This window comes from Colius striatus, chromosome 4 (genome assembly GCF_028858725.1).
Source record: "Colius striatus isolate bColStr4 chromosome 4, bColStr4.1.hap1, whole genome shotgun sequence".
Taxonomy (NCBI): Eukaryota; Metazoa; Chordata; class Aves; order Coliiformes; family Coliidae; genus Colius; species Colius striatus.
Genome location: NC_084762.1, coordinates 62,811 through 83,549, shown reverse-complemented (window position 1 = coordinate 83,549; position 20,739 = coordinate 62,811). Strand labels below are relative to the sequence as shown.

Below are 20,739 nucleotides of genomic sequence, written 5' to 3'. Positions count from 1 at the left end.
GGGCTCAGGGTGCCCCAGGGGAGGCTGAGGCTGGAGCTGAGGCAGAACTGTTTCCCTGAGAGGGGTGTCAGCCCCTGTGCCAGGCTGCCCAGGGAGCTGGGGGAGTGCCCAGCCCTGGAGGGACCCCAAAGCCCTGGAGCTGAGGTGCTGAGGGCTGTGGGTCAGTGGTGGCTGTGGCAGGGTGAGGGCTCAGGGCTGGGCTCCTGCAGCTCAAAGGGCTTTTCTAACCCAAATGATTCTGTGGTTTGCTCCCTGCAGCTGTGGCATCATCACAGATGCCAGTCCTGGGTCGCTCAGCACCATCTGCTGCCACGGCCTCCGCGGCCGCTACGTCACCGTCACCATCCTGGGCCGGGAGGAGCAGTTCACTCTCTGTGAGGTCGAGGTCTACACTGTCCACCCCGAGCCATGAGGGGCTTTTAAGGGGGACAAGGTGAGGAGTTTCCCCCCTGGCACCAGGACCCTCTGACATCAGATGCCCCTGGAGGCTCCCTGTCGTCAGAACCACCCTAATAAACATCTCCACGGGGCCTTTTTGTGCATCACCATCCCCATCCCATAGGCTCCAGAGGACCATGGCATCACCATCCCCACCCCGTGGGCTCCACAGGACCATGGCATCACCATCCCCACCCCGTGGGCTCCACAGAACCATGGCATCACCATCCTCACCCCGTGGGCTCCACAGGACCATGGCATCACCATCCCAACCCCACGGGACCTCCAGCCTCTTTCCATCACCACCCTTGAGGCCCATGGGGTTCCACCATCCTCATCCCCACTCTGTGGCTCCCCAGGACCTGTGGTGGCCACCTCGGGGTGGGGGTGGCCGTGGGAGGTCACTGACTCGCCCGTGAAGCCTTTGGAGATGGAGTGGAAGGAGGTGAGTTCCACCGAGTCCAGGTAGGGCGGCCCCATCTCTGTCAGCACCTTCCTGAAGGAGTGGAAGGCCGAACCCTCAGCATACATGTTGTCCTGGTACACCTGGAGGAGGGGGGAAACTGGTGGGGTTACCTAGATGTTGGGGTCCACCTCACATACCCCCCGAGTCTGAGGGTCCCACTCACCTCGTCAGCCATGAGGAAGAGCCTCTCCTCGAAGGCGAATTTGATGACGGCCTCAATGCACTGACGGCTCTGGACCTGCCCTGGGAGGGGGGAGAAGGGGGGAGGTTGGCATAGCGGAGTGGGGGGGTCCAGTCCCACTCCCACCATGGGTTTGGGGGGCCCAGTCCTGCTCCTGATGGGTTTTGGGGGGCTCAATCCCTTTTCCTGATAGGTTTGGGGGCCCAGTCTTGCTCCCTATGGGTTTGGGGTATGGGCTCAGCCCCACTCCTGATGGGTTTTAGGGGACTCAGTCTAGTTTCCCATGGGTATGGGGGGGCTTAGACCCCCTCTCCTGATAGGTTTGGGGGACCCAACCTGCCTCCCTATAGATTTGGGAGGAGAGTCATCCCCACTCCTGATGGGTTTGGGGGGGCTTAGCCCCTGCTCCTGATGGGTTTTGGGGCCTTCACCCCACTCCTAATGGATTTGAGGGGACTCAGTCCCACTTCCTATGGCTTTTGGAGGGTCTCAACCCAGTTCTTGGGTATGTTTTGGAGGTCTTAGTAGGACCAGTAAAGCACTGGGGGTCTCAGAATGGGACTGGGAGGGCACTGGGAGCTCACAGCCCTGGTACCAGAAGTCCCATCCCAACCTCAGGGTCCCATCCCAGCCCCAGGGTCCTATCCCCAGGGTCCCATCCCAGTCCCAGGATCCCATCCCATCCCTGATATCCCACCCCTGGGGTCCCATCCCACCCCTGGGGTCCCATCCCACCCCTGAGGTCCCATCCCAGTCCCATCCCATCCCATCCCTGGGGTCCCATCCCATCCCACCCCTGAAGTCCCATCCCTGGGGTCCCATGCCAACCTCAGGGTCCCATCCCACTCCTGGGGTTCCACCCCTGGGGTCCCTTCCCAGTCTCATCCCACCCCTGGAGTCCCATCCCAGTCCTATACCATCCGACCCCTGAGGTCCCACCCCTGGGGTCCCATCTGACCCCTGGGGTCCCATCCAGTCCCTCCCCACCCCTGGGGTTCCATCCCACCCCACACCTGGGGACCCACCCCACACCTGGGGTCCCATCCCATCCCACCCCTGGAGACTCATCCCACCCTGGGGCCCCATCCCATCCCATCCCACCCCTGGGGTCCCATCCCATCCCACCCCTGGGGTCCCATCCCATCCCACCCCTGGGGTCCCAACCAGTCCCATCCCATCCCACCCTGGGGCCCCATCCCATCCCATCCCACCCCTGGGGCCCCATCCCACCCCTGGGGTCCCATCCCATCCTGTCCCACCCCTGGGGTCCCATCCCATCCCACCCCTGGGGTCCCATCCCATCCCACCCCTGGGGTCCCATCCCACCCTTGGGGTCCCATCCCATCCCACCTCTGGGGACTCATCCCACCACTGGGGTCGCATGCCATCCCATCCCACCCCTGGGATCCCATCCAGTCCCATCCCAATCCTGGGGTCCCATCCCACCCCTGAACTCCAATCCTTGGGGTCCCATCCAAACCTCAGGGTCCCATCCCACCCCTGGGGTCCCACCCCTGTGGTCACATCCCACCCCTGGGGTTCCATCCCAGTCCTATCCCATCCCACCCCTGAGGTCCCACCCCTGGGGTCCCATCCCAGCCCTGGGGTCCCATCCAGTCCCATCCCATCCCATTACATCCCATCCCACCCCTTGGGTCCCATCCCACCCCTGGGGACGCATCCCACCCCTGGGGTCCCATCCCATCCCAGCCCACCCTTGGGGACTCATCCCACCCCTGGGGTCCCATCCCATCCCACCCCTGGGTTCCCATCCCATCCCAACCCTGGGGTCCAATCCAGTACCATCCCATCCCATTCCATCCGACCCCTGGAGTCCCATCCCACCCCTACGGACCCATCCCATCCCTGGGTTCCCATCCCATCCCACCCCTGGGGTCCCAACCAGTCCCATCCCATCCCTAGGGTCCCATCCCATCCCACCCCTGGGGTCCCATCCCAACCCTGGAGTCCCATCCCACCCCTCAAGTCCCATCCCTGGGGTCCCATCCCACCCCTGAGGTCCCATCCCACCCCTGGGGTCCCATCCCATCCCACCCCTGGGGTCCCATCCCAACCCTGGGGTCCCAGCCAGTCCCATCCCACCCCACCCCTGGGGTCCCATCCCATCCCACCCCTGGGGTCCCATCCCATCCCTGATGTCCCATCCCACCCCTGGGATCTCATCCCATCCATCCCATCCCACCCCTCGGGTCCCCTCCCATCCCACCCCTGGGGTCCCATTCCATCCCCTCCCATCCCACCCCTGGGGTCCCATCCGAACCCTGGGGTCCCATCCAGTCCCATCCAATCCCATCCCATCCCACCCCTGGGGTCCCATCCCACCCCTGGGGACTCATCCCATTCCTGGGGTCCCATCACATCCCATCCCACTCCTGGGGTCCCGACCCATCCCACCCCTGAAGTCCCATCCCACGGTCCCATCCCATCCCATCCCTGGGGTCCCATCCCATCCCACCCCTGGGGTCCCATCCCACCACTGGGGACGCATCCCACATCTGGGGTCCCATCCCAACCCTGGGGTCCCATCCAGTCCCATCCAATCCCATCCCATCCCACCCCTGGGGTCCCATCCCATCCCACCCCTGGGGTCCCATCCCATCCCACCCCTGGGGACTCATCCCAGCTCTGGGGTCCCATCACATCCCATCCCACCCTTAGGGTCCCATCCCATCCCACCCCTGGGGTCCCATCCAGTCCCATGCCATCCCACCCCTGGGGTCCAATCCCATCCCTGATGTCCCATCCCACCCCTGGGATCTCATCCCATCCATCCCATCCCACCCCTGGGGTCCCATCCAGTCCCATCCAATCCAATCCCATCCCAACCCTGGGGTCCCATCACATCCCATCCCACCCCTGGGGTCCCATCACATCCCATCCCACCCCTGGGGACTCCTCCCAGCCCTGGGGTCCCATCACATCCCATCCCACCCCTAGGGTCCCATCCCATCCCACCCCTGGGGTCCCATCCAGTCCCATCCCATCCCACCCCTGGGGTCCCATCCCATCCCACCCCTGGGGTCCCAGCCAGTCCCATCCCATCCCACCCCTGGGGTCCCATCCCATCCCACCCCTGGGGTCCCATCCCATCTCACCCCTGAGGTCCCATCCCACCCATGGGGTCCCATCCAGTCCCATCCAATCCCATCCCACCCCACCCCTGGGGTCCCATCCCACCCCTGGGGTCCCATCCAGTCCCATCCCACCCCTAGGGTCCCATCCCACCCCTGGGGACTCATCCCATCCCACCCCTGGGGTCCCATCCCCTCCCAAACCTTGGGTCCCATCCAGTCCCATGCCATCCCACCCCTGGGGTCCCATCCCATCCCAACCCTGGAGACCCATCCCATCCCTGGGGTCCCATCCCAACCTCAGGGTCCCATCCCACCCCTCGGGTTCCATCCCTGAGGTCCCATCCCACCCCTGGTGTCCCATCCCACCCCTGTGGTCGCATCCCAACCCTGGGGTTCCCAGCCACTCCCATCCCATCCCACCCTTGGGGTCTCATCCCATCCTTGAGGTCCCATCCCACCCGTGGGATCCCATCCCATCCATCCCATCCCACTCCTAGGGTCTCCTCCCATCCCACCCCTGGGGTCCCATCCCAACCCCTGGAGTCCCATCCCACCCGTGAAGTCCCATCCCTGGGGTCCCATCCCAACCTCAGGGTCCCATCCCACCCCTGAGGTCCCATCCCACCCCTGGGGTCCCATCCCATCCCACCCCTGGGGTCCCATCCCATCCCACCCCTGGGGTCCCATCCCATCCCAACCCTTGGCTCTCATCCAGTCCCATCCCATCCCACCCCTGGGGTCCCATCCCACCCCTGGGGTCCCATCCTTTCCCACCCCTGGGGACCCATCCCACCCCTGGGCTCCCGTCCCAGCCCTTGGTGCCGCAGGGTACCGGTGGGGTTGCCAGGGTTGATGATGCACAGCACCCGTGGGCAGCAGTGCCGGCGGCCCTCGGCCAGCGCCCGCCGCAGCTCACTCAGCGCCAGTGCCCAGCACCGTTCCTCGTCCAGGTAGTAGCCGAGCTGCACGGCCCCCAGCTCGGCGATGGTGGCCGAGTACAGCGGGTACTGCAGGATGGGCGTCAGCACCCGCGTGCGAGAGGGCGCCGAGCCCGTCACCAGCAGCTTCAGGATGGTCTGAGGGCATTGGCATGGCATGATGGAGGGCGACGGGGGGCTGCGGACACGATGGGGGGGGGACACAGGGATGGTGAGGGGACATGGGGATGGTGAGGGGAGAAGGGGATGGTGAGGGGAGAAGGGGATGGTGAGGGGAGAAGGGGGTGGTGAGGGGAGAAGGGGGTGGTGAGGGGCACAGTGTGAGCACAGGGATGGTGATGGTACACGGGGGGGTGAGGGGACATGCGGCTGGTGAGGGGACACGGGGGTGGTGAGGGGATAAGGGCATGTTGAGGGGACACGGGGATTGTGAGGGGACACGGGGGTGGTGAGGGGATAAGGGCATGTTGAGGGGACACGGGGATTGTGAGGGGACACGGGGGTGGTGAGGGGAGAAGGGGATAGTGAGGGGAGAAGGGGCGGGTGAGGGGACATGGGGCGGGTGAGGGGACATTGGGCAGGTGAGGGGACACGGGGGTGGTGAGGGGACAAGGGCGTGGTGAGGGAAGAAAGGGATGATGAGGGGACATGGGGGTGGTGAGGGGACACGGGTGGGGTGAGGGGACAAGGGGATGGTGAGGGGAGACGGGCATGGTGAGGGGAGAAGGGGAGGTTGAGGGGAAAAGGGGGTGGTGAGGGGACATGGGGCAGGTGAGGGGCCACGGGAGTGGTGAGGGGACACTGGGATGGTGAGGGGACACTGGGATGGTGAGGGGACAAGGGAGTGGTGAGGGGAGAATGGTATGGTGAATGGACACGGGGATGGTGAGTGGACAAGGGGATTGTGACGGGTACAGTGTGGGCACAGGGATGGCGAGGGGAGATGGGGATGGTGAGGGGAGATGGGGATGGCGAGGGGACATGGGACTGGTGAGGGGACACAGCGGGTGGTGAGGGGAGATGGGGATGGTGAGGGGAGAAGGGGAGGTTGAGGGGACAAGGGGGTGGTGAGCGGACAAGGGGGTGGTGACGGGGCGCGGGGCATGTGCGGGGACACGGGGGTGGTGAGGGGACACGGGGATGGTGAGCGGAGAAGGGGATGGTGAGGGGACACGGGGATGGTGAGGGGACATGGTATGGGCACAGGGATGGTGTGGAGCACGGTGTGGGCACAGGGATGGTGTGGGACACTGTACATGGACAATGAGGGGACATTGTGTGGGCACAGGGATGGTGTGGGGGCACAGTGTGGGCACAGGGATGGTGAGGGACATGGTGTCGGCACAGGGATGTTATGGGACATGGTGCGGGCACATTGATAGTGAGGGGACACAGTGTGGGCATAGGTAAGGTGGGGGGACACGGTGTGGGCACAGGGACAATGAGGGGACACGGTGTGGGCACAGGGATGGTGTCGGACATGGTGTGGGCATAAGGATGGTGTGGGACAAGGTGTGGGCACAGCGATGGCGTGGGACACGATGTGGTCACAAGGATGGTGTGGGACACGGTGCGGGCACAGGGATGGTGAGGGCACACTGTGGGCACAGGGACAATGAGGGGACACGGTGTGGGCACAGGGATGGTGAGGGGACATGGTGTGGGCATAAGGATGATGTGGGACAAGGTGTGGGCACAGCGATGGTGTGGGACATGATGTCGGTACAAGGATGGTGTGGGACACGGTGTGGGCACAGTGACAATGAGGGGACACGCTGTGGGCACAGGGATGGTGAGGGGCACAGTGTGGGCACAGGAACAATGAGGGTCCCATCCCAGTCTCATCCCACCCCTAGGGTCCCATCCCAGTCCTATCCCATCCCACCCCTGAGGTCCCACCCCTGGGATCCTATCCCATCCCAACCCTAGGGTCCCATCCAGTCCCATCCCATCCCATTCCATCCCACCCCTGGGGACTCATCCCACCCCTGGGGTCCCATTCCATCCCATCCCAACCATTGGGTCCCATCCCACCCCAACCCTGGGGTCGCATCCAATCCCACCCCTGAGGTCCCATCCCACCTCTGAGGTCACATCCCACCCCTGGGTTCCCATCCCATCCCACCCCTGGGTTCCCATCCCATCCCACCCCTGGGGTCCCATCCCATCCCACCCCTGGGGTCCCATCCCATCCCACCCTTGGGGTCACATCCCATCCCACCCCTGTGGTCGCATCCCACCCTTGGGGTCCCATCCTCGTCTCAATCCACCCCTGGATTACCATCCCAGTCCTATCCCATCCCATTCCATCCCATCCCACCCATGGGGTCCCATCCCATCCCACCCCTGGGATCCCATCCCATTACATCCCATCCCACCCCTGGGTCCCATCCCATCCCACCCCTGGGGTATCATCCCATCCCAACCCTGGGGTCCCATCCAGTCCCCTCCCACCCCTGGGGACCCCTCCCACCCCTGGGGTCCAATCCCACCCCTGTGAACCCATCCCAACCCTGGAGTCCCATCCAGTCCCATCCCATCCCACCCCTGGGATCCCATCCCACCCCTGGGGTCCCATTCCACCCCTGGGGTCCCATCACATCCCACTCCTGGGGACTCATCCCACCCCTGGAGTCCCATCCCAACCCTGGGGTCCCATCCCACCCCTGAAGTCCCATCCCTGGGGTCCCATTCCAACCTCAGGGTCCCATCCCACCCTTGGGGTCCCACCCCTGGGGTCACATCCCACCCCTGGGGTCCCATCCCACTCTCGTCCCACCCCTGGAGTCCCATCCCAGTCCTATCCCATCCCACCCCTGAGGTCCCACCCCTAAGGTCCCATCCCATCCCGTCCCACCCCTAAGGTCCCATCCCATCCCAACCCTAGGGTCCCATTCAATCCCATCCCATCCCATTCCATCCCACCCCTGGGGTCCGATCCCATCCCACCCCTGAGGTCCCATCCCACACCTGGGGTCCCATCCAACCTCTGGGGTCCCGTCCCATCCCATCCCACCCCTGGGGACCCATCCCAACCCTGGGGTCCAATCCAGTCCCATCCCATCCCACCCCTGGAGTCCCATCCCATCCCACCCCTGGGGTCCCATTCCACCCCTGAGGTCCCATCACACCCCTGGGGTCCCATCCCATCACACCATTGGGGACTCATCCCACCCCTGGGGATTCATCCCACGCCTGAGAACCCATCCCACCCCTGGGGTCCCATCCCATCCCATCCCTGCGGTCCTATCCCACCCCTGGGGTCCCATCCCACCTTTGGGGACTCATCCCACCCCTAGGGTCCCATCCCATCCCAACCCTGGGGTCCCATCCAGTCCCATCCTAACCCTGGGATCCCATCCCACCCCTGAGGTCGCATCCCACCCCTGGGGTCCCATCCCATCCCAGTCCTGGGGACTCATCCCACCCCTGGGGTCCCATCCCACCCCTGGGGACCCATCCAGTCCCATCCCACTCCTGGGGTCCCATCCCATCCCACCCCTGGAGTCCCATCCCACCCCTGGAGTCCCATCCCACCCCTGGGGTCCCATCCCACCCCTGGGGTCCCATCCCATCCCACCCCTGGGGACCTATCCAACCCTGGTGTCCCATCCAGTCCCATCCCAGCCCTAAGGTCCCATCCCACCCCTGGGGTCCAATCCAGTCCCATCCCACCCCTGGGGTCTTATCCCACCCCTGAAGTCGCATCCCTGGGGTCCCATTCCAACCTCAGGGTCCCATCCCACCCTTGGGGTTCCACCCCTGGGGTCGCATCCCACCCCTGGGGTCCCATCCCAGTCTCATCCCACCCCTGGAGTCCCATCCCAGTCCTATCCCATCCCACCCCTGAGGTCCCACCCCTAAGGTCCCATCCCATCCCAACATAGGTGTCCCATCCAGTACCATCCCATCCCAACCCTGCGTTCCCATCCCGTCCCATCCCAACCCTGGGGTCCTATCCAGTTCCATCCAATCCCACCCCTGGGGTCCCGTCCCACCCCTGGGGTCCCATCCTTTCCCACCCCTGGGGACCCATCCCACCCCTGGGGTCCCGTCCCAGCCCTTGGTGCCGCAGGGTACCGGTGGGGTTGCCAGGGTTGATGATGCACAGCACCCGTGGGCAGCAGTGCCGGCGGCCCTCGGCCAGCGCCCGCCGCAGCTCACTCAGCGCCAGTGCCCAGCACCGTTCCTCGTCCAGGTAGTAGCCGAGCTGCAAGGCCCCCAGCTCGGCGATGGTGGCCGAGTACAGCGGGTACTGCAGGATGGGCATCAGTACCGCGTGCGAGAGGGCGCCCAGCCCGTCACCAGCAGCTTCAGGATGGTCTGAGGGCATTGTCATGGCATGATGGGGGGCGACGGGGGGCTGCGAACACGATGGGGGGGGACACGGGGATGGTGAGGGGACACGTGGATGGTGACGGGAAAAGGGGGTGGTGAGGGGCACAGTGTGAGCACAGGGATGGTGATGGTACACGGGGGGGTGAGGGGACACGGGGGTGGTGAGGGGACATGGGGGTTGTGAGGGGAAAAGGGGATGGTGAGGGGACAAGTGGGGGTTGAGGGGACATGGGGCTGGTGAGGGGAGAAGGGGCTGGTGAGGGGACACGGGGGGGTGAGGGGACAAGGGCATGGTGAGGGAAGAAAGGGATGATGAGGGGACACGGGGGGGGTGAGGGGAGAAGGGGATGGTGTGCGGACACGGGGGGGTGAGGGGACACAGGGGGGTCAGGGTACAAGGGGTTGGTGAGGGGACATTGGGCAGGTGAGGGGACATGGGGGTCGTGAGGGGTCACAGGGCTGGTGAGGGGACACGGGTGGGGTGAGGGGACACGGGGATGGTGAGGGGACACGGGGATGGTGAGGGGAGAAGGGGATGGTGAGGGGAGAAGGGAATGGTGAGGGGACATGGGGGTGGTGAGGGGACACAGCGGGTGGTGAGGGGTGAAGGGGAGGTTGAGGGGACAAGGGGGTGGTGACGGGGCGCGGGGCAGGTGCGGGGACACGGGGGTGGTGAGCGGAGAAGGGGATGGTGAGGGGACATGGTATGGGCACAGGGATGGTGTGGAGCACGGTGTGGGCACAGGGATGGTGTGGGACACTGTACATGGACAATGAGGGGACATTGTGTGGGCACAGGGATGGTGTGGGGGCACAGTGTGGGCACAGGGATGGTGAGGGACATGGTGTCAGCACAGGGATGTTATGGGACATGGTGCGGGCACATTGATAGTGAGGGGACACAGTGTGGGCATAGGTAAGGTGGGGGGACACGGTGTGGGTACAGGGATGGTTAGGGGACATGGTGTGGGCATAAGGATGATGTGGGACAAGGTGTGGGCACAGCGATGGTGTGGGACATGATGTCGGTACAAGGATGGTGTGGGACACGGTGTGGGCACAGTGACAATGAGGGGACACGCTGTGGGCACAGGGATGGTGTGAGACACAGTGTGGGCACAGGGATGGTGAGGGGCATAGTGTGGGCACAGGAAGAATGAGGGTCCCATCCCAGTCTCATCCCACCCCTAGGGTCCCATCCCAGTCCTATCCCATCCCACCCCTGAGGTCCCACCCCTGGGATCCTATCCCATCCCAACCCTAGGGTCCCATCCAGTCCCATCCCATCCCATTCCATCCCACCCCTGGGGACTCATCCCACCCCTGGGGTCCCATTCCATCCCATCCCAAACATTGGGTCCCACCCCAAACCTGGGGTCCCATCCCACCCCAACCCTGGGGTCCCATCCCACCCCAACCCTGGGGTCGCATCCAATCCCAACCCTGGGGTCCCATCCCACCCCTGGGGTCCCATCCCATCCCAACCCTGGGGTCCCATCCCACCTCTGAGGTCGCATCCCACCCCTGCGGTCCCCTCCCATCCCACCCCTGGGTTCCCAGCCCACCCCTGGAGTCCCATCCCAGTCCTATCCCATCCCACCCCTGAGGTCCCTCCCCTAAGGTCCCATCCCATCCCAACCCTAGGGTCCCATCCCATCCCACCCCTGGGGTCCCATCCCACCCCTGGGGTCCCATCCCATCCCATCCCATCCCATCCCATCCCATCCCATCCCACACCTGGGGACCCATCCCACCCCTGGGGTCCCAGCCCATCACCCCTTGAGGACTCATCCCACCCCTGGGGTCCCATCCCACCCCTGGGGTCCCATCCCATCCCACCCCTGGGGACCTATCCAACCCTGGTGTCCCATCCAGTCCCATCCCAGCCCTAAGGTCCCATCCCACCCCTGGGGTCCAATCCAGTCCCATCCCACCGCTGGGGTCTTATCCCACCCCTGAAGTCGCATCCCTGGGGTCCCATTCCAACCTCAGGGTCCCATCCCACCCTTGGGGTTCCACCCCTGGGGTCGCATCCCACCCCTGGGGTCCCATCCCAGTCTCATCCCACCCCTGGAGTCCCATCCCAGTCCTATCCCATCCCACCCCTGAGGTCCCACCCCTAAGGTCCCATCCCAACCCTGGGTTCCCATCCCGTCCCATCCCAACCCTGGAGTCCCGTCCCATCCCAACCCTGGAGTCCCATCCCATTCCACCCCTGGGGTCCCATCCCATTCCACCCCTGGGGTCCCAACCCGTCCCATCCAGTCCCATCCCAACCCTGGGGTCCCATCCCAGCCCTAAATTCCCATCCCTGGGGTCCCATCCCAACGTCAGGGTCCCGTCCCACCCCTGGGGTCGTATGCCACCCCTGGGGTCCCATCCCAGTCCTATCCCATCCCACCCCTGAGGTCCCACCCCTGGGGTCCCATCCCAACCCTGGTGTCCCATCCAGTACCATCCCGTCCCATCCCATCCCTGGGGTCCCATCCCATCGCACCCCTGGAGTCCCATCCCATCCAACCCCTGGGGACTCATCCCACTCCTGGGGTCCCATCCCATCCCATCCTGGGGACTCATCCCACCCCTGGAGTCCCATCTCATCCCATCCCACCCCTGGGGTCCCATCCCATCCCATCCCAACCCTGGGGTCCTATCCAGTTCCATCCAATCCCAACCCTGTGGTCCCGTCCCACCCCTGGGGTCCCGTCCCAGCCCTTGGTGCCGCAGGGTACCGGTGGGGTTGCCAGGGTTGATGATGCACAGCACCCGTGGGCAGCAGTGCCGGCGGCCCTCGGCCAGCGCCCGCCGCAGCTCACTCAGCGCCAGTGCCCAGCACCGTTCCTCGTCCAGGTAGTAGCCGAGCTGCAAGGCCCCCAGCTCGGCGATGGTGGCCGAGTACAGCGGGTACTGCAGGATGGGCATCAGCACCCGCGTGCGAGAGGGCGCCGAGCCCGTCACCAGCAGCTTCAGGATGGTCTGAGGGCATTGGCATGGCATGATGGAGGGCGACGGGGGGCTGCGGACACGATGAGGGGGGACACGGGGATGGTGAGGGGAGAAGGCGATGGTGAGGGGAGAAGGGGATGGTGAGGGGAGAAGGGGGTGGTGAGGGGCACAGTGTGAGCACAGGGATGGTGATGGTACACGGGGGGGTGAGGGGACATGCGGCTGGTGAGGGGATACGGGGGTTGTGAGGGGAAAAGGGGATGGTCAGGGGACACGGGGATGGTGAGGGGACAAGTGGGGGTTGAGGGGACATGGGGCTGGTGAGGGGAAACGGGGGTGGTGAGGGGACAAGGGCATGGTGAGAGGACATGGGGGTGGTGAGGGGAGAAGGGGATAGTGAGGGGAGAAGGGGCTGGTGAGGGGACACGGGGGTGGTGAGGGGAGAAGGGAATGGTGAGGGGACACGGGGGTGGTGAGGGGAAAAGGGGATGGTGAGGGGACATGGGGGGGTGAGGGGAGAAGGGGGTGGTGAGGGGAGAATGGGATGGTGAGGGTAGATGGGGATGGTAAGGGGAGAAGGGGAGGTTTAGGGGAAAAGGGGGTGGTGAGGGGACATGGGGCAGGTGAGGGGCCACGGGAGTGATGAGGGGACAAGGGGGTGGTGAGGGGAGAACGGTATGGGGAGGGGACAAGGGGATGGTGACGGGTACAGTGTGGGCACAGGGATGGTGAGGGGAGATGGGGATGGTGAGGGGAGATGGGGATGGCGAGGGGACATGGGACTGGTGAGGGGACACAGCGGGTGGTGAGGGGACACGGAGTGGGCACAGGGATGGTGAGGGCACACAGTGTGGGCACAGGAATTGTGGGGGGACACGGTGTGGGCAAAGGGATTGTGAGGGTACACTGTGTGGGCACAAGGATGGTGTGGGACATGGTGTGGGCACCGGGACAATGACGGGACACGGTGTGGGCACAGGGATGGTGAGGGACACAGTGTGGGCACAGCGATGGTGGGGTCTCGGTGTCAGCACAGGGACAATTAGGGGACACGGTGTGGGTATAGGGATGGTGTGGGTCACGGTGTGGGCACAGGGATAGTGAAGGGACATGGTGTGGGCACAGGGAGGGTGAGGAGACATGGTGTCAGCAAAGGGACGGTGTGGGGACACAGTTTGGGCACAGGGATGTTGAGGGAACACAGTGTGGGCACAGGGATGGTGAGGGAACATGGTGTGGGCATAATGATGGTGTGGGACTCGCTGTGGGCACAGTGATGGTGAGGGCACGGTGTGGGCACAGGGACAATGAGGGGAAACGGTGTGGGCACAGGGATTGTGTGGGGCACGGTGTGGGCACAGGGATGGTGAGGGGCACAGTGTGGGCACAGGGATGGTGAGGGTACACGAGGGGGGTGAGGGGACATGGGGGAGGTGAGGGGACACGGGGGTAGTGAGGGGAGAAGGGGGTGGTGAGGGGAGAAGGGTGTGGTGAGGGGAGAAGGGGGTGGTGAGGGGACACGGGGATGGTGAGGGGACACGGGGGGGGTGAGGGGAGAAGGGGATGGTGAGGGGAGACGGGGATGGTGAGGGGAGACGGGGAGGGTGAGGGGACAAGGGTATGGTGAGGGGACAAGGGGAGGGTGAGGGGCACAGTGTGGGCACAGGGATGGTGAGGGGACACAGGGGTGGTGAGGGGACAAGGGCGTGGTGAGGGGACACGGGGACGGTGAGGGGACACGGGGACGGTGAGGGGAGAAGGGGCTGGTGAGGGGAGAAGAGGTTGCTGAGGGGACATGGGGCTGGTGAGCGGACCCGGGGGGATGAGCGGACACGGGGGGGGTGAGCGGACATGGAGGAGGTGAGGGGACACGGGGGGGGTGAGGGGAGAAGGGGCTGGTTAGGGGACAAGGGGGTGGTGAGGGGAGAAGGGGATGGTGAGGGGACACGGGGGTGGTGAGGGGAGAAGGGGATGGTGAGGGGACACGGGGGTAGTGAGGGGACACGGGGGTGGTCAAGGGAGAAGGGCATGTTGAGGGGACATGGGAATGGTTAGGGGAGACGGGGATGGTGATGGGAGAAGGGGAGGGTGAGGGGACACGGGGGTCGTGAGGGGAGAAGGGGGTGGTGAGGGGACACGGGGGGGGTGAGGGGACATGGGGATGGTGAGGGGAGAAGGGGATGGTGAGGGGACACAGGGGTGGAGAGGGTACACGGGGATGGTGAGGGGCACAGTGTGGGCACAGGGATCGTTAGGGGACACCGGGATGCTGAGGGGATAAGGGGGATGGTGAGTGGAGAAGGGGAGGGTGAGGGGACAAGGGGGTGGTGAGGGGACATTGGGCAGGTGAGGGGATACGGGGGTGGTGAGGGGAAAAGGGGATGGTCAGGGGACACGGGGGTGATGAGGGGACACCTGGGAGAGGAGGGGACACGGGGATGGTGAGGGGACATGGGGATGGTGAGGGGAGAATAGCGTGGTGAGGAGAAAAGGGGTTGGTGAGGGGACATGGGGCTGGTGAGGGGAAACGGAGGTGGTGAGGGGACAAGGGGATGATGAGAGTACATGGGGGTGGTGAGGGTATAAGGGCATGTTGAGGGGACACGGGGGTGGTTAGGGGACACGGGGATGGTGAGGGGAGAAGGGGATGGTGAGGGGAGAAGGGGATGGTGAGGGGAGTGGGCACAGGGATGGTGTGGGGACATGGTGTGGGGGCACAGGGATGGTGTGGGGAAACTGTGGGTATAGGGATTGTGAGGGGACATGGTTTGGGCACAGGGATGATGTGGGACATGGTGTGGGCACAAGGATGGTGTGGGACACAGTGTGGGCACAGGGACAATGAGGGGACATGGTGTGGGCACAGGGATGGTGAGGAGACACAGTGTGGGTACAGGTATAGTGTGGGACTTGGTGTGGGGGCACAGGGACGGTGGGGGGACACGGTGTGGGCACAGGGATGGTGAGGGCACGGTGTAAGCACAGGGACAATGAGGAGACATGGTGTGAGCACAGGGATGGTGAGGGCACAGTGTGGGCACACGGACAATGAGGGGACACGCTGTGGGCACACGGATGGTGTGGGACACGGTGTGGGCACAGGGATCCTGAGGGGACACAGTGTGAGCACAGGAATGATGGGGGGACACGGTGTGGGCACAGGGATTGTGTGGGACACGATGTGGGCACAGGGACAATGAGGGGACACGGTGTGGGCAGAAGGATGGTGAGGGGATATGGTGTGGGGGCACAGGGATGGTGGGGGGACACAGTGTGGGCACAGGGATGGTGAGGGGACATGGTGTGGGCATAGGGATGGTGTGGGACACGGAGTGGGCACAGGGATGGTGTGGGACATGGTGTGGGTACAGGGATGGTGAGGGGACATGGTGTGGGGGCACAGGGATGGTGGGGGGCTACAGTGGGGGCACAGGGATGGTGTGGGACATGGTGTGGGCACAGTGACAATGAGGGGACATGGTCTGGGAATAGGGATGGTGTGGGACACGGAGTGGGCACAGGGATGATGAGGGGACACGCTGTAGGCGTAAGGATGTTGTGGGACACCGTGTGGGCACAGGGATGGTGTGGGACACAGTGTGGGCACGGGGACAATCAGGGGACATGATGTGGGCACAGGGGTGGTGGGGGGACACGGTGTGGTCATAGGGATAGTGGGGGGACACGGTGTGGGCACAGGGATGTTGAGGGGACATGGTGTGTGGGCACAGGGATGGTGAGGGGACACAGTGTGGGCAGAGGGATGCTCGGGGGACACGGTGTGGGCACAGGGATGGTTTGGGACACAGTGTGGGCACAGGGACAATCAGGGGACACGGTGTGGGCACAGGGATGGTGAGGGCACGGTGTCGGCACAGGGACAATGAGGGGACACAGTGTGGGCACAGGGACGGTGGGGGGACACGGTGTGGGCACAGGGACAATGAGGGGCCAGAGCTGCGGGTGGCACCGGGACAGGAGGTGGTGGTGACTATCGTTCCTTTTCCCTCTTTGTCTCCCTCTCATTCTTTTCTTTGCTTCTCCCACTTTCTATTGTTGATTGTTGTGGGGAAAATAAAGTAATTCAGCACTCGACTCCCCAACCAACTTGTCAGGAGCTTACAGTAAACAATTTGCTTTGTGACCAGAGACATTTTTGAGAAGGGATTCTCGCAGGCCCTAATTCTGTTCTGTCATTCTATCCTATTTGGGACATAGCTCCACTGCAATACAGGTGGTACAGACTAACAGCACGGAAACTAAAGCATGTTACGCAGGGAGAGTTGAAAAGAATTACTTAAACTATAGACAAGGGTGCGAAGTGTTGCAATAGACAAATCTCTCAGTTTATTTTATATATAAAGGGCACGGGGCCTCAGAGCAGACTCACCGCTGGCATTTCTGCCGGACGTAAAGGCACAACCATTCGCCATCTCCTTTGTGCCTCAGGCCACGTTTCCAGCTGCCGGGCTCGGGGTGAGCGCCTGCGGTTGGGTCCGGGCGAGAGGGTGAAGTGCTGCGGCGCTGAAGCCCCGGCCTTCTGTTCCCAAAGAACGGAACCCGGGCTGCTTAGATTTCTGTTCTGCGTATCCATTGTAGTTCACGGATCCTGGGCAGAACCCCCCCAAAAAAGACCTCAACGGACCCAGGACAGAGGCTGGATGGATGCTGGATGGATCCCAAACGGATCCTGGACAGTCTCCCCCAAAAAGACCTAAATGGACCCAGAGCAGAGGCTGGATGGATCCCAGATGGATCCCAAATGAATCCCGGGCAACCTCCCCCTCCCCAAAAGGCTCTGAATAGACCCAGAATATAGCCTGGATGGATCCCAGCCCAGAGACAAAACAGATCCTGGATAAACCTCCCCAAAAAGACCCTAAATGGACCCAGGACACAACCTGGATGGATCCCAGCCCAGAGACAAAACAGATCCTGGACAAAACCCCCCCAAAAAGGCCCTAAATGGACCCAGGGCAGAGCCTGGATGGATCCCAGACAAACCCCCCCCTCCCCAAAAGGCTCTAAATGGACCCAGGACACAACCTGGATGGATCCCAGCCCAGAAACAAAACAGATCCTGGATAAACCCCCCCCAAAAAGACCCTAAATGGACCCAGGACACAACCTGGATGGATCCCACCCCAGAGACAAAACAGATCCCGGACAACCCTCCCCCCAAAAGACCCTAAATGGACCCAGGGCAGAGCCTGGATGGATCCCAGACAACCCCCCCCCCTCCCCAAAAGGCTCTAAATGGACCCAGGACACAACCTGGATGGATCCCAGCCCAGAGACAAAACGGATCCTGGACAAAACCCCCACAAAAAGACTCTAAATGGACCCAGGGCAGAGCCTGGATGACCCCTGGATGGATCCCAGATGGCCCCTGGATGGATCCCAGCCAGATCCCATTTGGCCCTTGCACCTGCTTTGGGATTTTGAGGCTTTTCCCCTTTTTTTCTGCAGCTTTTCCTCGATGACACCAAAGTGAAGAACTTCATCACTTCCTTCAAAGGTACTGGGATCCCCCCGAAAGCCCCCCAAATCCTCCCCCTCAAAAATGACCCCTCAAAATGCCCCCAAAAACCAAAATCCCCCCCAAATTATCCCCCAGATCCTCTCTGACCCCTTCCAAAGACCCAAATCCCACCCTAAAACCCCCACAAATAAGCCTCCCAAATCCTCCCAAAAAACCAAACCCCAACTCCCCCCGACCTCAAAAGCCCCCAAATCCCAACAATCCCCCTCAAATCCCCCCAGAGCATCCCAAAACCTCCCAAATCCCCCCCAAAAAGCCTCCATATTCTCTCCAACCCCCCCAAAAATGTCAAAATCCACCCAAACCCCCCAAAATATCCCCCCAAACAATCCCCAAAGTCTCCAAATCCCCTCAAATCACCCCAAAAAAACACAAAAGCCCCCCAGAAACCCCCAAATCCTCTCCAGTCCCTCCAAAATAAATCCCCCAAAAATCCCAAAATCCCCCAAATCCCCCCCAAAAAACCCCAAATCCCCTCCAACTCTCTCCAAAAGCAATCAAAATCCCCCCAACCCCCCCAAATCTCCTCAGAACCCCTCCAAAAAACCAAATCACCCCAAAATCCCTCCTCCCCATCACCATTCAGTAGCGTTTTAGCCTTAATTAGGGTCTTTAATTAGAGACTCATCTTTATTTGGGGTCTCATCTGTATTGGGGGGGCTGTGGAGTGGGGAGAAGATACTCTCATCCCCTTCATTGCCTTTGTAGGTGCCAAAACATCCTCCTCTCAACCTAATTTGCATATTAATCACCGCCTTAATTAACCACTTCCTGCCCTTAATTGCTCCCAGGCACTTGGTAACACTGATCCCTACTCACCCCCCCCCCCTCCCCCCCCCCCCCCCCCCCCCCCCGTCCCCCAAACCTCCCTCAGCCCCTTCAAATCGCTTTCCCATTAAGGAACACCCCCCTTTCTCCGGTGTTAATTAGGGGAGGGTTAATTAACGAGGGTGTGAGGTTAATTAACGTTGCCTTCCTCACTCACCTGGAGCTGAACCCCGGCAGCCTCTATGGGAGGGTTCATTATGGAGAATTGGGGGTTAGTTAGGAGGGTTGGGGTTAATTAGGAGGGTGGGAGTTAATTAGGAGGTTTAGGGGTTAATTAGTGGGGTTACTTAGGGTCCATCCTGGCAGGTATCACCTTCCTCTTCCTCACTCCCTTAGCAGTGGTTGTTCTGAGCAGCTTTAATCATGAGAGGACTGAGGGTTGGAGGTTAATTAGGAGGGTTGGAGGTTAAATTAGGAGGGTTGGGGTTAATTAAGAGCACTGGGGGTTAATTGTGGGAAGGGGTTATCCCAGCAGACGTTGCCTTTCTCATCTTCTTCTTCCTCACCCTCCCTTAGAATCGCAGTGGTTGTTTTGAGGGGGTTAACCATGGGGGGACTGGGGGTTAGTTAGGGGCGTTGGAGGTTAATTAGGGGGATTGGAGGTTAATTAGGAGCACAGGGAGTTAATTCAGGGAAGGGGTTAATGATGGTTTATCCCAGCAGACGTTGCCTTCCTCCTCCTCATTTTCTTCTTCCTCACCCTCCCTTAGAACCGCAGTTGTTCCAAGGGGGTTAATCATGGGGACACTGGGGGTTAGTTAGGGGGGGCTGGAGGTTAATTAGGAGGGTTAGGTTAATTAGGAGCACACAGAGTTAATTGTGGGAAGGGGTTAATGATGGTTTATCCCAGCAGACGTTGCCTTCCTCCTCCTCTTCTTCCTCACCCTCCCTTCGCAGCCCCGCAGCGGCCGTTCCCAGCGGGCTAACCACGAGCGGCGATGCGGCTTAATTAAAAGGGGGGGCTGTTAATTAAGGAGAGGCGCGGGTTAATGAGGGTCCATCCCGGCAGACGTGACCTTCCTCACGTTCTTCTTCACGCGGCTGGAGCGGAACCGCAGCGGCCGCTACGAGCGCGAATTCCCGTTCGTGTCCCGCTGCGGCGCGGAGCGCAACCTCCTGCGCTGCGAGCACAGACCCATCGTCTTCACCCGCCTCCTGCCCCCGGCCGCCTCCTCCTCAGCCTCCTCCTGCTCCCGCCGCGCCGTGCTGTCGTTGTGCGGCGGCGGGGAGCGGCTGGCCGTGCCGCTCCGGCCCGAGGCGCTGGTGATGCTGCCGGAGAACGGGCGCTTGTACCACCCGGCGCCGGGCCGGGCGGGGGGCGCGGGGCCGGTGCGCTCGGCGCTGGCTCTGGAGTGAGGGTCCGGCTTGGAGTACGAGCAGGGGCCGGAGCAGCCCCCGACTCACTTTTGGTGGGAGGGGAAGAGGTATCGGCTCACGGGGGAGCTGGTGCAGCTGCTGCGGGGAGGGGAAGGGGCGGGGGAGGCGGAGAGCGGCGGAGCCGCGGGGCGGGGGTGAGGCTTGGAGGGGGTGGGAAGGGGCATTGCATGGCCCCGGGCGAGGAGGAGGAGGAGGAGGAGGCAGAGCTGGTGCTCAGCCACACCGTGTGGCTGATGCTGTGGTGAGGTGAGCGTTGCTGGTGCCAGGGATGTGGGTGTTGTGTGTGGGTCCCCCCACTGTGATATTAAAGGTCTCTGGCAATTGAAATGAGCCTAGAGGTGATGGGTGCCACTGCAGCAGTGTGGGTGCAGCTGTGGAGAGGTTGGTGCTGCTATGGTGAGGTTGGTGCAGCTGTGGTGGGTGACACGGTGCTACTGCCACAGTGTGGGTGTCCCCACGGGTGCTGCCACGGTGACAGTGTTGCTGCCACACTGTGGGTGCCACTGTGGTGATGTTGGCTGGTGTGTAGAGGGAAGGGAAGTTCTTCAGAGGGATGTGGCCATGGGCTGAGGTTGCCCGAGGGCAAGGAG

General features: G+C 62.8%; 2 protein-coding genes across 2 annotated transcripts in view; both read right to left on the bottom strand.

Annotated features, from left to right (window-relative positions):
* LOC133625293 (leucine-rich repeat-containing protein 14-like) overlaps nt 1-16,835 on the bottom strand; it is a 30,893-nt gene extending 14,058 nt beyond the window's left edge. Inside the window, 3 exon segments of the mRNA XM_061994819.1 lie at nt 745-984; nt 1,068-1,147; nt 16,793-16,835. Coding sequence (XP_061850803.1) covers nt 745-984; nt 1,068-1,147; nt 16,793-16,835 — 363 coding nt within the window.
* A 3,001-nt stretch (nt 16,836-19,836) lies between these two features.
* LOC133625292 (leucine-rich repeat-containing protein 14-like) overlaps nt 19,837-20,739 on the bottom strand; it is a 34,473-nt gene continuing 33,570 nt past the window's right edge. The window contains 1 exon segment of the mRNA XM_061994817.1: nt 19,837-20,136. Within this exon segment, the coding sequence (XP_061850801.1) occupies nt 19,837-20,136 (300 nt within the window).